General features: G+C 49.0%; 1 protein-coding gene across 1 annotated transcript; it reads right to left on the bottom strand.

Moving 5' to 3' along the window:
• Positions 1-9,584: 9,584 nt before the first annotated feature.
• On the bottom strand, positions 9,585-14,735 carry LOC133351996 (forkhead box protein D3-like). Its single transcript, XM_061567670.1, has one exon. The coding sequence runs from the start codon at positions 13,562-13,564 to the stop codon at positions 11,969-11,971; it is 1,596 nt and encodes a 531-aa protein (XP_061423654.1). The 5' UTR covers positions 13,565-14,735; the 3' UTR covers positions 9,585-11,968.
• Positions 14,736-17,049: the final 2,314 nt, after the last annotated feature.

Genomic DNA, 17,049 nt, shown 5'->3' with positions numbered 1-17,049 from the left:
TTTCTCAGCGTACTTTGCGCGCTTCCATACCGCGACAAAACGGCAACGCGGCCCATTACAAAGAGGTTCCAACCCCATCGGGAGATCTGCGCCTCTGTTAGATGGCACCCTGCGTCGGGTCCGCGTGTCTGTTCCGGATAGCGCACAAACTTACTGGCAGCAAGTAGCAGCATTTTAAAGATCATTCAAATCGGTGGCAAGCGCACGACGTCTATATATCTCTAAACAGTTTTTTTTGTTTTCTTCCCAGGGGTATCGTTTTATATTTAGCGCCTCTCACACGGCAACACGAAAAAAAAAACAAGTTCGCGTCTATGCGGCTCAATGTAGCCGGGCAATAAATGCCCCACGAACAACTGCCCGGCCACGCAAGGTGGTGGCTCAAAATAAATAAAAATAAGACACTGACCAGACGCACACGCGGTTTTAACCACGAGGAGAAATAAGAAGTGGCCTTTCAGAAGAGTGCGCGGACGCAAAGGTAAGCTGATTTGCGAAATAACAATTTTGTAAGATAAGGAATTGTACGATATAGCGCGCGCGCGCGTGCGTGCGTGTGTGTGAATATATATAGGTTGTAGTTCTCTGGCCCAAGTCTCTTCGTGTTGTACCGCGTGTTTTGCTCGGCACGACGTCTCACGCTTCGCTCCCACGTGTTAGGGGGACGAGCTTCTTCGAAATAAACCGGGAATATTTGAGTTTTGCTCCAAGGGGAAACTGGGAAGAAGTCTTCTTGATGCACTCCACTCTGGGCACACCACGTTTGCGTCTCTATAGTGAGCGGGGCCCGCGCCGCTGCTGCTGCTGCTACTGTTGGTGGTGGTGTGTCGGATGGAGGCAGGCGGCCGGTGTTGATTATTTATTTTATTATACTACCCAACGTGGTTTTCATGCTCAAATGAGCATTGAGCGAGGCGGTGCTGTTCCTCCTTTGTACAGCCCTGAGCCATTCCTTTGACGGCGCGGGAGGGGGGGATTTTATTATCTGTAGGACAAAGTGTTACTCATTTGTATCGACCCCGGAGGGATAATGGGTTGAGTCAACCCCTAACCAGGATATGAACTCGCCAACCTCCTCATTGCAAGTCACTTGTTCTGTCGCAGAATCATCCGGCCAGATGGTATTGTAACGTTGATAGCAATCATAATAATAATAATGACACATTGTCAAAATACGCGTCCGAACGGACTAACACAGCCACTGTGGTCTGCTTGTGCCAGAGGTCGCAACCGGGTACCCGATACCCGTACCCTACCCGAAACCCGGCTACCCGTACCCGGCCGGGTACGGGTACCCGTTTGCGACCCTGGTGCGGCCGGGTACGGGTACGGGTGGACCGTGAGTCACTGGTGAGTTACCGTTTGTCACTCATTTCCCAACGTCTTGTCTCTTCTCACAATTCAAGTTCATAGAATCAACCCACCCGCGCCTGCAACATGGCTTCATCCCAGAGGTCGCAATAAGGTACCCGATACCCGTACCCTACCCGGCCGGGTACGAGTAGGGTACGGGTACGGCCGGGTACGACCCTGGTGCGGCCGGGTACGGGTAAGGAATCAAAACCCGTTTGCGACTTCTGGCTTGCGCGTGTGTGAGTTATTATTAGGTCGAGTCAGCCTCAAATGAGTACCTGGTGCGGTGTGTAAACATCGCCACTGGGGTGACAAAGGCGGTCGGGCGTGGTGCCGGCCTTCATAGGTGCTCGCTAACAGCACTTGCCCCAACAGGCTGTTAATAATATACGGGGGATCTCTGTTGTTTTATTTATGTATCGTGTGTATAGCAAAGTGCAATTAATTCTTGATTATCCGTGAGCGGAGTATAGTGGTTGCGCGTATACCGTGCTTTCGGAAACAATAGAACACACACACACATACCGCAGAATCTGTGGGTGTGTTATACATAGAGATGAACAATGGCACACGTGTGTTACGGCTTAATTTTTACCTATATATCTTTGTTGTTTTTATCCGGACACTCCCCTCCCCCTCTTCATCCTCACTCGCCCTCTTCTTCCCGTAAGGGCGTTCGCCCCTTGTTGCAGTTCGAATCCGACAGGCAGCCCTGGTTAATGTAGAAACGTCGCTGCACGGGCCGTCTGCTGCACGGTAGGAGTTAAAGACCCGGTGATGGCTATTCGCAGAAGCAATGTCATTGTGTGCCGGCGTCATGGTTCAAATGTTGGCCAATTTTTTTTTATAAAGAAACGCCTGCAAATCGATTGGGAGTATAAAGCACATAGCAATCATAGCCCACGCGATTGTTTGTACAGACCCTGCTGAAACAGTCTTGGGACACAACGAAGATTTCCTGGGTAAACAAACGTAATAACAATAACAACAACATCAACATGCATGTGTGTTTACAAATATATTATGTTTTATTTGTATTATTTTATTACTTCCCTTCTACGTGACTTTACCGAAAGAACCAAGAAGAGAAATATAAAACACGTGCGTTTAAGTATCGCACGCGCAGGTGTACGCAATACATAGGTGCTTGGCCTCTGCATTGTCGCTACGTAAACTGAACAAAGCCATTGCTTTTATTTTGCTTGAACAACAACCACCACCACAACAACAACAACCACAACAACAACAACCACAACAACAAGTGCAGCCGTACTCACAACTACTACTACACGCCGCTCTGATTCACTGAACTAAATTAACGATATCGACCTCCAGCTGTCACTGCCGATGAGACCCAGAAGCTCAAAACCTGTCAGGAATGTGTTTGCTCAAACAACCGCTGTTTGCAGTCGCTTGATGGGCAACTATATTTTGAATATTTCTACGCGCGCGAAAAATAGAATTGACCGATGTTTATAATTTGCTTCTACCAATAATGATGCTTCATTCACAACTGATCGATAGGAGACGCTCAAGTAAACGATGTCAGCTGTCGTCTGACTCTAGCCCCACCTCACACGAATCGGAGTCGTATGCCCTTGCCATGCGGGGTGGTCGTACGGTGCCATGTACGGTGCGAAAGAAGTTCAACATGCCACTCAGCTGTTACAGCTCTCTTTCAGGCACGACCCGGTAATCACAAATGATAGCTCAACGAAGTGGTTTATCACGTGGACATTTATAGCAGCCAAATACTCTAAACCGTACGTTTGTAAGTGTAGAGGAGAAAAACCCGAGGACTCGGAGGGAAATCCACACGACAACGTGGAGAGAGAGAGAGAGAGAGACACGCAAATTTCAAATATACAGCAACAGGCGTCAGGGTCTGGATCAAACCCACGACCCCCAGTATACCAGGCGAGGTAGTTCACATCTCGCCACCGTGGTGACCCAACATACAATACCAAGTGTTTCATTTTAGACGGAACCGTCCGGAACGCTGAGTCTGGAATTGTCTACTGGCTCTGCGCGTCCACTTCGCATAATCATCTTGTCCCCATGAAGCTGCGGCTCTGACTGTGTGTGTAGCTGTACAAAGCCCGTGTATGGTGAGTGCTTAGGGGTTACCAGCTGCCTTTAAAAGCCTTACATTTATAGGAATATAGGTGACGATAATTCAGGATTTGTTCTGGATAGGCGGCGTCCGTTCTACTCTCGTGCTAGTGCCTTATGCCGATAATGCCGACTCCAATCCAGTCGAGTTAGAACATGAGCTCCCCACCTACCAGTTGCATATTCAATATATATGTCGTGATACAACGTTTGTATAACAATTAACAAACAAAAACCTCAACACACCCGTCAATAACACTGCCCTTAGAGGGAGGGGAATTCCTATTCACGTGTAACATGCGACGTTTCGGGCGATGTCCCATCTTCCGTGTGTGCTGCGATGAAGGACCGTTGCCTCCGTTGCATTTGTTTTCATTGTCAGGCATCGCCTATTGATGACGGCGGGGAGCCATTGCACATTCCGAGCCCACGTCGCTTATTGCCGGCGGGGTTGGTGCGCGCGCGCGCGCGATCTCCGTGTGGGCAGTGCTCTGCTGGGTCGCCGGCCAACGAATAGAAAGCGACGTGGAAATATCGGCACACCACATCAAGTATTGTTGATCCGAATGTGCGTGTGTGTGTGAGCACGCTGGGGAGCGGCGGTGTAGCGGTTAGCGCTACGCTGCGCTACGAATCAGGCGACCCGAGTTCGAATCCCGCTCACGGCCAACACACAGTGACGATTATCTGAACCTGTCCTGGGCCTCCCCTAGGTCGACTCAGCCTCAAATGAGTACCCGGTGCGGTGTGTAAACATCGCCACTAGAGAGACAAAGGCGGCCGGGCGTGGTGTTGGCCACCCACCCCCTCGTGTGCTGTGCCAGTCTTTATAGGTGTTCGCTAACAGCACTTGCCCCTCCAGTCTGTTGAGGCTATACGGGGGATCTTTGTCTTTGTTTTTTTGACCACGCTGGACATTGATAGTTGACGAGGGTTGTCTTGGGAGGGGCGAGGGGGGGGGTCAGGAATCGCCTGACCCAGGAATCGAACTCAGGGACGCGAATTTTTGTTTTAATGCGCTAATTGCTGCGCCACCGCTCCTCCACGCAGACGCATTGTTCCCGTGTTATTAACGTGGGGTCAGTTAATGCACAGACTTGCCGTGTACAACGCATGCGGCCCGTTGCTTTAAGATGTGTCTGTGGCATTCTCGAAGGCAATGCAATTAAGCTAAACACGTTGAATAATCAATAATCAATAACAATAATTTGCTATCCACTGTCAATCCGCTGCTGGATGAAAGCCTTCCCACGCCATGGGGGTTTATGGGGGGTCCTTTGCCCATACTTCACCACGCTCGTCAGTACCGGTTGACGAAGTGGGAGGGAGGGGGGCAACACGTGGAACGGATCCGTTGTCATTGACCACTGATGTTAGCCGTGGGTTGTCGATCCCAGCTGCTTAAAGTGCAGCGCGCTAATCACTGCGCCACCACTCACCCTATCGATGCACAACTACAGTCTGTATAATTACCACCGTCGATAATGATGATCGTAATAATCATCACAACAACAAAGTGCATGGGCGAATTCGTACATTGTGTACCGCGCTGTGGTTAAGTTCGGATATACAATCGCCTTGACCGACACGGCATCCGAAGGAGGCCTGGTTTCATGCAGCAGTGGATTAACAGAGGGCTGTAAAAGAAAAGAAAATGATGAGTAATCATTATGATGACACTTTTTTTTTAATCATCAATTACACATAGTGTGTGTGCGTGACTTTGAAGGGTAAAACATATATATATATAATATTAGCATGTCTTCACGTTAATATTTCTGTTATCAAAATAAATTAACAGAATGAAAAACGTGGATGTCCCGTGTGTTATGGAAATGTGTACGAGCGCGTACACGTTAAATAATATTCATGATTCTAATTATTGATCAAATATATCCACAATCCTTTCATATTTATATTAAAATAACGGTACTGAGGCTTATTATCTGGTGATACTGCATTGTCAGTGATTCACAAGCACAAATAACCACAAAGAACATCAACACATCCGTGAATAATACTCAGAGGCTTTGAAATAAAGCAATCGATGTTATAGAAGACGTTTCAAGCAATGGTCCTTCAATACCTTCTGTGGCTCTTCTGTGAAGATGGCCCATGCGCTGCGTTGAGTGCATGGCGTGGCGTTCATATTGAACACAAATATAACATTGCCTTGCTAAAGTCGCACTGAACCAGCGTGGTGAAGTATGGTCAAATACCGCTCTCGGTAACAGTAGGTGTTTGGGAAACCCTCATCCAGCAGTGGATTGACATACAGGCTGTACGTGTACATGTTAAAACATATCGTTTTAACACACAATTGTTTTATGATTACAACATATTTAACACATTTTTTTAAAAACAAAATGAGCTTACGTATGATTGTGGTTGTTACGTGATATCTATGATATATTTACAGATAAATTTAATTTTAAATAATCTGACGTAATGATCAAATTAATATATATATACGGCACTATATACACAAACATGTATCGACATGTATCCATCGCAGTGTATTAATTTCAGAACATGAAATGCAATTCTGGAATGTTAATATCGACATTTCGTTGAACACTTAGGCTTTACGGGAAAAACACCCGTTATTGTGTTTGTGTGTGTGTGCGTTTGTACGTGCCCATTATTAATAGTGCCGAACAAAAACAACTGGAGAAATGCAAAGCTCCAGTCCGCGTGCATGTGGACTCTCACGTGGCCAGGGATCTTGAGAGGTCTGTGGCGACTTGGGCAAGGAGGTCTTCATCCAGCAGTGGGGTGATCTCGACGACGATGATGATCACGATAAACCTATTTACCTAACGTTATTAATCTCACAAACCTACAGTCTGCGCGTACCCAGAGCTCAAACATTCCTGGGCGGCGCGCGCGTCGTCATTCGGCGATCACAAGTGATTGCATGTAAAGGCAGTGATCATATTTGTGATGTGAAAACGAAAATAGATATAGATGAAAACGCTCAAAAATTGTTTATGACATGAATATTAGGGGGAGGGAGGGGGGGGGCTACTTCCCCCCCCTCACCACCACCCCGAGCCCCCCATAAAAAGGGATCCCTCTATACACGTATAATATCTCAAGATATCTCAAGATATATTCATATTACACGCGTTGGATTTTATGTCGTACTGCGTTTGACAAATTACAGTCCTGTGTTTACGTATGGTTTCTATATTATTTAATGAAATGGGTTAGTAAAGTGCAAAGTATAGTTTTCGTTTTCCATTGCCGAAGAAATATCCTCAAAAATGTACAAAATAAATTACACGTAATCCGTGTACGTGGGTGCGTGCGTATGTCCTTGTATATGGGAGCTCGCTCACAGCACTTGCCCCAACAGTCTGTTAAAGGCTACACGGGGGGTCTTTGTCTCCTGCCTCGAGTGTGCGTGTGTATGTAGCGTATAAACACACACACATTGCATCAAATCTCTAAACGAGTCTATCGTTAATTACGCCGGCCACGTGCATCACGGCAGGTGTAACCGTTCACGAGCATCCTCGAAATTGTGTCGTGTCAACGTGTGGTTAAAGTCAAGGCGAAGGTAGGGGGGGGGGGCTCACAAATACTATCCCACCCCCAACCCCATAGACTAAGCGGTGAATATAAATACACGAATTTCAGTTGTACTATATATATAAAAAAAATTAAGATAGCTTGCACGTCAAGCGTTGGTTGACTGCAAGCAGAGGACGTATCAAATTGTTCACACTCGGCGGAGCTTGTGTATTTATTTTGAACCGGATTAAACTGTGAGCGCGTGTTGTTTGGTAATATATTTATATATATATTAGTAGTCGTCTCCGTTCTGAACGACCGCGGTTGAATGAAACGGATTGTTTCGTAAAACCGCTGCGTTGCCAGTAAGGAAGAGCATCTGATATTGCCCACTCGTTTGAAGCCAGTCCATCACGAATGCATCGTCGCAGGCAAACGCAACAACCCAACGGCGTTCGCCAATAACGCTGCCCCGAATTCGAAAATGTATACGATACAATGGCTCGGAAATGAATTGAATTAGTCGTCTCGAGCCAGGATGACATTTTAAAATCGAAATACAGAATGGTTTGCTGTTATTTTAATTGGATACTCTGCAGCGCGTTGTTTTGATGTTTCTCTACAAGTCATCAGACGTATTGTGATGCGGCTGATAAGAAAATTAAGATCATAATCAGACATTAAGGAATGTCATTATTTTTTGGAGCGGTGGTACAGTGGTTAGCGCACTGCGCTGACATCAGTGGCGAGTGACAGCATAAACGGCCGACCCGATCTTTCTTCACGCCTTCACCAACTCGCACTGACCAACGTGGTGAAGTATGGTCACGAGCATCCTTGACCGACGTGGTGTGGGGGAGGCCTTCATACAGCAGCGGATAGAGAATGTCTGGACTAGGCATGACACGCTAATCCGTAATTAACGATTTCAAATATTTCCGGAGAATATTGAAATAGAGGCTTGTAACGTGAGATATTTTGAGATGAAAAAAATCTGTCTCTGCATCTCTGTTATTTAAAAACGTCTTCCAATTTTATTTTAGGTGTCTCATTCAATGGGATCTTGCATTAGACCAGTTATAGTTGCCAATGGAAATATGAAGCAAAAATGTCATCGCAAATTTTATTGCAACACCACACTGCAAAAACCTGCGAACCGCCAGTGGCAGGAATCAAACCGTGATGGTGGCTGATTGCGAATGCGCCCACATGAAACACAAACGCGGTGTGTGTATATTTTGTACACTACATGGATATATTAATAAACACGTAAGATGATATACATATGTAGGAATGTCGTATATATATACAACATGGTTTCTATAAAAAAAAGGCTCGTCGGCCGAAACGTCTCACTATTCCTTTCGTCTCAAAGACATTAAACAAAGCTGGTATTATGTTTAATTAGCCTGTATGTATCGTGTACGTACATTGTGGATGTATATATGCATGTATATGTATGACACCTGCATATGCAAATGTAAATATACTGCACAGACAGTATATACAGGGTTTGGAAATGTTGGATAGATTATTCAATAATATTATGGTTATTAGGTTGTCTACACATATCGCTGCCGTCGAGTTCATAATGATTGTTATCGTTATATGCAAACCTCATTCACCAACTCTGACCAGCGTGGTGAAGTATGGTGAAGCAACCCCCCTCGCTCATCACTGGATTCGCACGCTGCACTACGAATCCGGCGACTTGAGTTCGATTCCGGCTCAGACAATCGTCACAAAAGTAACGGCACACCAGTGACGAGTATCTGAACTGTCTGAACCACCTCTAGGTCGACTCAGTTTAAAATGAGTATCCGATGCGGTGCGTAAAACTGGGGAAACAAAGGCGGCCGGGCGTCGTAATGGCAACCCATCCCCTCGTGTGCCGTGGCGATCCTAATAGGTGCTCGCTAACAGAACTTACCCCAACCGTATGTTAAGGCTACACGGGGGACCATTGTCTTTGTATGTATATAGCCAAACTCGTTAAAAATGAAGATGATCCGGCACTTACGGATTCACTCACTCACCGGTTGATCAGTCTCCTCCTAGTCGCTCTCATATCGCTACTGTCACGGCTACCGTTCTCGTGAAATTCACTCATCGATTGCCCGCCGTTGCCACACGTATCGGTCTATCAGACTGACGGTCTCGTCTCATGTACGACCACGCTGTGTCTGTCTGTGTTCAGCCACCACCACCACCAACAACACTGCAGGTCGCAGCACTTCAAGTAACATTGCACAATCCAAAAGCAACGTACTTACACGTTTACCCTTTTCACAATTTCGTGTTTGTGTTGCTTGCCGCTTGGCGATTTGGGCTTTTTTAACTCTCCCCACCCCCCAATCCACACATTCTACTTTCGCTTTCGCTCTCATTGGAACGACAACGTTTGCGGATAAATGAACTTAAATCACACACCATGAAATGAATGGAGATGACCAGTCGCATATTGTACAGCGAAATATACTTTTTTTTATTGTGCTGCAGTCAGTACGTCTTTTTTTTAGTTTCCATTAACTTCAGTTATTGCCATGACCTAACCGAAAATATTTCTTGAGATTTAGAAACAAAAAAAAGTGTATTTTATATGAAAAAAAAAACCGAAGGCCCGATTCTACATCAATCGCTTCATGCTAATAACGCGATGGTCAACGAAACGCAATTCGAACAACCGTGGGTTAACGTATCGTTATAAAACCCGTGGCGGTGTGTTGAGTTCAAAACAGCTCAGCAAATTCAACGTATGTATATAGCGCGTAGCATTTCACAAATAGCATAGTCGTAGTATCTGTATAATTTACATTGTATTTACAGCACGCCTTTGGAGTACGTAGTTTGTTGCTTGCTAAATAAAACCAAACTTGCCCTTGCCCTCCCCCGCCCAAAAAATAAAATATTATAAAATCGTTGTTATCGTTTAAATAATAATAATACAGTCATTGTTATCATTTTATAACGAATTCGTTCACTTGACGTTCATAAAACCACAACGGAATGGGGACGGCTACGGAAGAATTTAACCATTCCAAAAATATAACAAATCAACCTCTTTTGCGTATCTTCACGTCCACAATCCGACGTGTGCTTTTTTTAGTTTGAATCCATCGACTCATTGGCACGTTGGGATGAATCGATCGAGTATTGCGACGACTAAATACGCATTACGCCCGCTTCTCGAGATGCCAGCACAACACTTGCGATGCACGGGGCCTCCGTCAATCCACTGCTGGATGAAGGCCCTCCCCGCTTGCTCGACCAAAACACCTTTTACCGCACGACGTCGTCTTCGCTTTGTTGCGCACCGAAATGTCGCCAATTAATTGACTTCAAGTCCAGAAAGGCCAATATCGGTCTGTGGACTATGCAGTGCGGTGTTTAATATTAATTGATTTCGGTGAAGATACGTAACAGGAATGTGATTTCGTTAACATTTTTTTTTTCGCCAGACATTTTTTTTTTGCCAGCGAAGGAGACTGGTTCCGTTAGAAAATAAATGTACCAATTCGGGATACAATTCGTATTCAGGAAAACGGTCGCGTTTGCGCTGTGCGGCTCTCCGATGTTTTACTGATGTAACGCGCATTGTACCGCGTGGTGTCCGACGTTTTACTCTGCGTGCTCGGAGCTTCGCGAGGAACTGAACGTCGCCGGCTCAATTAATACATACGCATACTATGTATGCGATGTTGGGAGTATACGCCAAGCGGCTCGCGAGCGCTTTCTGAAAAAAACTCTCTGAGCACCTGGAGCGGAACGTCGGACAATGTTTTCGAACCGTTGGCCACGCGGCACCAAACGGTAAAACCACAAAAACGTCGGAGAGTTGCGTTAGATATTCCTGCAACAGTGTGAGAGTTCGGGAGAGTGTACAAACTGGACGAACGCAAGGTCAAATATAAAAAGACAACAACAACAGCAATATACAATCACGCTCAGCGGGCGTCAGAATCGAACGATAGTTTGATAAGGGAGTCCACGGGCCAAAGGGGAAACTGAAATTGGTGTCACCTGCAGTGATTGCCCATGTATCGTGGTGGTAGCGCACGCTTATTTACACGCGACGATGGTTTTCTTATGACGCTGTTATTGCTGCTGCTGATGATGGTGCTGATTTGTTGTTGTTATGATGATGCAGGAGTTGACGAACAGGTAAGCGGACTTGTTGATGTATATGTAAAATAAACTACGAGGAAGGCTTCACCGTGCGGCGCGGCTGCTGCTGATGAGAATGCGAACGATGGCGCTGATGAAGTAAGAATTTACGATTTGAAAGCAGAATTGTTGATGTAGATTTAAAATAAAAACTCAACGCGTCTCTCGGCTCGAACGAGCTCCGAGTCGGCATTCATCATTGCTGTGCCATTGGTGGAAATTCCACGTTACTATGACTGGGGTTAGTCATCCATAGGACAACTTGTAATAAAAGTGAATTAATGTGACGACCGTTTTCAAATTAGTATAGGTTACGAATAGTATATATTTTTTAGTTATATCTATATATTTAGTATTTACATTTACGCCTCGGAGGCCGAGGCCAGCGTTTGTGGACACGTTAGAGATCGGAGACACTCCACAGACCCGCCGCCGATGGGCCGCGAGCCGGCCAGACGACGATGCGGCAAGTGGGTTCGACAACCCATCTGTGCGAACACCGTGGGTGTTGTCCCAGTGGAGCATGAACCCCTGCTGATATATTTGCCTCGATATCTCAACGAGCCTTTTTTTACACGAGTGAGCCAATAAATAAGTAAACAAAAGGCAGCACATTTGCGTTCAGTCGAAAAACAAACAAACAAACAAAACGCCACCGTCGCAATTAAACCCTCCCCGAAACGCGACACGCGCGGCTCTGTATTAACACAGCCGCGCAACACGCGGAGAACTCAATTTGCACGCCCATAGATTAACTCAGATGCGCGTCCGTAGACGAACTCAGCTGTCCGCGGACTCGAACAGTAGCGGGGTTGGTTGCGAGTTACCACTTGATGATCGCGTTTGCGCTGGTGACCGGCGTGGCCTGCAAGTGTCCCGGGATGAGGCCGCTGCCGTGAACCGAGAGGCTCGCGGGCCCCAGACCCAGCGACAGAGTGCCCGGCGGCAGGTCTGCGTGATGGGCCACTCTGCCCGAAGGCTGCACGCCGCACAGCCTCTGCTGCTGCTGATGATGATGCTGCTGTTGCTGATGATGATGCTGCTGCTGCTGATGATGATGCTGAACCTGCGCGGCGAACGCCACGTGCGCCGCGCTTGGAGACACGGCGGCGGCGGCGGCGCTACTGGTCGCCGCGATGATGCTCTCGATGCTGAACGAGGGTCGGCTCACCCCGACAGACGCGGCCGCTGCAGCCGCTGCAGCCGCGACGGCCACCGCAGCCGTCGCCGCCTGCTCCGACTTACGACCACCGCCACCGCCGAACGAATCTCCGGCGCCGCGATCAAGCGCGGCCGCCGCCGCAGCAGCAGCCGCCGCCGCCGACCCCAACTGCATCTGCAAGGCGGACCCCAGCTGCGCGTTGAACGCCTTGTTGAGGCTCAGCTCACCCGCCTGCAGCAGTGGCACCGCCGGCGGCAGCAGGGTCCCCACGGGGGACACGTAGGGCGAGTACTGGTGGTGCAACGCCACGGGGTGAGCGTAGCCGTGCGGCCCGGCGTGCAGACCGTAGGCGCGGCCGTAGGGAGACGCGCCGAGTCCGTAGGCGCCGAGGCCGTGCATCATGAAGGCCGCCTGCTCGCGAAGATGCTCGGGTGGCTGACGCTTGAAGCGCTTGCGTCGGCGCAGGAAGGAGCCGTTGTCGAACATGTCTTCGGACGCCGGGTCGAGGGTCCAGTAGTTGCCCTTGCCCGGGTTGCCCGGCTCGCGCGGGATCTTCACGAAGCAATCGTTGAGCGACAGATTGTGTCGGATCGAGTTCTGCCACGCGGGGAACTTCTCGCGGTAGTAGGGGAAGCGGTTGCTGATGAAGTCGCAGATGCCGCTCAGCGTCAGCTTCTTCTGCGGGCTCTGCAGGATGGACATGGTGATGAGCGCGATGTATGAGTAGGGCGGCTTCACCAACGCGGCTTTGGGTTTCGCCGAACCGGCCGTGACGCCAACAGCACCGGTGACGGCTGTCGTGCCGATAACGCCGCCGCTGCTGCTGATGCTGCTGCTGCTGCTACTGCTGCTGTTGCTGCACCCGGCTGCTGCTGCCGCTGCTGCCGCCTTAACGTCAACGACGCCGCTGACGTCTGAAGCCGAGCTCGCCTCGACCCGTCCCATTCCGGCCACCACGTCGCGGATGTCTTCGGCGCGAAGTTGTCCGTCCCGCGCGGGGTTCCGCGAAATCGCTCGCCTCTCATCGTCGTCCTCCTCTTCCTCCTCCTCCTCGTCTTCCTCCTCTTCCTCCTCCTCTCCCACCACGTCGATGTCCGCGTCGTCGGCGAGATGCAGCACGGTATGCGCAGACATCCCGCATCCAACGCCACCACCGACACCACCACCAACTCCTCCACCACCAACAACTCCTCCACCACCACCAACTCCTCCACCGCCGCCGCCGCTACAACTGCTCGTGGTGCCGGAGAGCGTCATGTGTCCACAAATATATATATTTCCGATCTCCCTCCAAATTACGAAGCAGCACACCACCACCACCCCACCCTCCCTCTCCCTTCCAACCCCAACAGAGAGAAGAAGAAAAAAAAAGGTTGGGAGATTTTAGCCTCACGTCGGCTCGCCGCGAGGGTGGATAAACACGGAGTCGGGTTACATTCGCGACGCGGCGCGGGCGCTGATGGCACCAGCAGCGCTATCCGCGTGCTGATGCGCGCAAAGTTTACTGTGGCACAGCAGCGCTTTCGTTCCCTGACTCTGGCTCGCTTCCTTCTTACTGCCCCTCCTCCTCCTGCTGCTCTTGCGCGCTCTTCTCGTTATCTTACGGATTTCTCTTGCGCTCTTCACCACCACCACCCGCTTCACTTTCTCTCGCGCTCTGCCCGACTCGCCTCTCCTCGCTCGGACAAAACGGTGCCCTGTCTGCCCGTCGGCTCGCCGCCTTCACGCGCGGTGCTGGGCTTTGTCGAGGCGGCACTTGCTCGTTGTCAGATCGACTGCCCAGTGTGGCGAATATTTGCAGAAGCGGAGGGAGGGAGCGCACGAGAGAGAGAGAATGTGTGAGTGAGAGTCAGATCGAGAGAGAGAGAATGTGTGAGTGAGAGTCAGAGCAAGAGAGAGAGAGAATGTGTGAGTGAGAGTCACAGCGAGAGAGAGAGAGTAAAGTGTGGAAAGGAGAAGGAAGGAAAGGCGAGTTGGGTGGTGGTAGGGGTGGGGGGGAGGAGGAGGGATGGTTATAGAGGGGGCGGGGGTACAGGATGATGGCAGGATAGAAGAGGTTAGCAGAAGTGATCGTGTTGTTGGTGGTAGTAGTAGTATAAGTAGTAGCAACGAAGCCGGTTACGTAGTGGTGGTGCTGGTGGTAACGGCGTTAAGAAGACGACGCTCACGGCTTTGACCAGCGGCGGCTCGGTTTTGAGAAACGACGGCGCGACGCGAGCCCCTCTCCGCTGCCTTTCACGGCGCCGAGAGCAGCCGAGTGGCAGGCGCGATCTTCATCACAGAGCTCTGTTTATTTTGGGTCTCGCCACGTGACGATCTCGTCAAACTCTCAGCGCCGCGGCCACCGCGCGCAACCACCACGACGCGTCTGCGCAGCAGCTACCCGCGCTCATGCGAACCGGCCCCCTGCGAGTTGTGCATCACCCGTTTAGCACCTCCCATCGACCATCCAACCCAATACAACCACCACCACTCCCCAATGCTTACCCCCCCCCCCCCCACACGGCCACCCCCACACCCCACCCCTCCAATTCTGATGTCTCGCAGCACTCGCCTATTGGCGGCTGAGTATACAGCAACAAATCGGTCCATTGTCCTGGCGCGTTGGTGTGTGGCATGCGACACGCGCGTTCATTCTCTGACTGATGATGATGTCGTCGTAGTCGTCGATTGGAGGAATAGCGACGATTTATTGTTATGATGCTCGATGATGATTGTGATGATGATGGTGATATGCGGTCAAAGGATTCGGGAAGACGCTGAGTGAATCTTCAGGGCGGTTGGATGACACACGCGTTCATTCTCTTACTGATGATGATGACGATGTTGTTGTCGTTCGGAAGAATAGCGACGTTGTATAGTTATTATGTTGGATAATGTTGATGATGGTGATATGCGGTCAAAGGCGTTGGGGAGATACAAATTGAATCTTCGGGGTGGGGGGGGGGTGAGGAACGGTGGGCAGTTGTCTGCTCAGATGTTCCATTCTTTGTGCAATGAAGAATGTGCCTGCAGTGAATGAGGACCATTGCACGAAACGTCGCCTATAATAAAAATCATATCGGGTTTGTTTTTCTCCCTTCTTTTTAAAGCCGCAGTGTCGTTGACGAGCGTATCTGAGTGTATGCTGTTGTTGCACCACTACCAGCAGCAGCAGCATCATCGTCAGACAATGCGTTACTTTGTGGAGGGGATCGAACGTTTGTGTGCGAGACACCCGCGGCGTTCATGCGATTTGTTGATCTATTTAATCGCAGTCCACGGCTTCCGCCGTCACGTTGTCATCTACGACTCGAGTGAATTAAGTCCAAGTGCCTTTGATTTGCTTCCAAGGGTGATGCCGTTTCGACAGTTCGCCGGCATTTGTTGTTAGTTCGTTTGTTCACACGTAGCGTGCGAAATAATTTGGCAATGATGGCGTTCGCGGGGTGGTTTGCGCCTACTTACACACAATCTGGTGGTGAGGGCTTCATTCGTGGGAATGATGACAACAGCTGTGTGCCTCGACACAATGCCGTGGTTGCTGCCCTTCGATGATTTCGTGCATGGCAACAGGTATCGCAAGGTCATTTATGGGTGGACTGGATAATAGGAAATTTAGCTCGAGAGAGGGTGGCGGAAATGGTTGGGGATATGCAATCCAGTGCTGCGGCTGGAAGTTGGGTATATCGTGGCGGTTGGAATAAAATTAAGGTCAAAGCAGCAGCAGCAGCAGCTTACAGCAACAACGCAGACGCACCCGTCAATATCGCAGGGAGCGAATACAGCGTGGGACCTTCAGAAACGTAGCCACAAGTGATACCTCGTTGCTCCTCAACGGTGGTAGACGAAACGCAGGCGAATAAACACGTGCATTTAAAAAAAACATGGCGAGTGTCACGTGAAATGGTTAGGTGCCGGATGCACGGACCTCTGATAGTCACGTGAAATTAAACGCCGATGCATTTGCTATAAAATACGGATTCTGTGCCGCGCGGTTTAATTGTTTGCACCCTACACTTTCAGTGCAGAGATCGACGGTTTTATAGATTTAACAAGAAAAGATCTACTCAATGAGGATTTCCAAATAGCAATCATCGCCCCCCCACCCATTTCCCGTCTTGACAGACAAATGCCCCCTCTTGTTAGGATAGGTGCCGAGTCTCCTTATGCCACACAGGGGCAGCTGCCGCTTTGGCCGTGGGGTGCCCTTCGAATTGTTTTAGATGCAATGTGATGGAAGGCGGCTTTGAACTGCTGCGGAGGCAATGCAGTGAAATATAGTATAAACATAACGTATTATTATTATAGACTGTATTATAGACTGTATACGCCTACTTCAAAAATTATTGGGCTCGAAAGAGTAACGGTTCGGCCTTATAACTTCTCCCCCAAGCCTCTGCTGGCGTAAGGGTCACCACTAGAGGCCGCTATTGATTGGTATTTGGTCTACTCTTCCACGTCGACCGGCGGTGTCGCGTGACCTTTACTTAGTATTCTGTAGAGATGCAGTGCTTTAGTTACTCTTTAGTTTATAAACGTGTATACAAACTGGTCCAGCCGTGAGCATGCTTGTACCTACGTTTCAACGATTGGTCCCGCTGTTTTAAAATTTGAGTTTGGATTAATTTGAATCACAGTGTAACGTGTGTACACAGTGTAAGCGTATTCTCTTGTTGAGGTTTTACTCAGACACACTTTTTCATTTACCCCAGACACATTTGAAGAGACTCACTCGGATACCAAACATTATTGGTATTAGC

The sequence above is a fragment of the Lethenteron reissneri genome, chromosome 39 (genome assembly GCF_015708825.2).
Source record: "Lethenteron reissneri isolate LAM-NWPU_2019-01 chromosome 39, ASM1570882v1, whole genome shotgun sequence".
Classification (NCBI taxonomy): domain Eukaryota; kingdom Metazoa; phylum Chordata; class Hyperoartia; order Petromyzontiformes; family Petromyzontidae; genus Lethenteron; species Lethenteron reissneri.
This window is presented reverse-complemented; position numbering and strand designations above follow the sequence as displayed.

Bases quoted from the DNA above. Each gene is read 5' to 3' on its own strand.
- LOC133351996 (XM_061567670.1), bottom strand. From the start codon at position 13,564: ATGACGCTCTCCGGCACCACGAGCAGTTGTAGCGGCGGCGGCGGTGGA.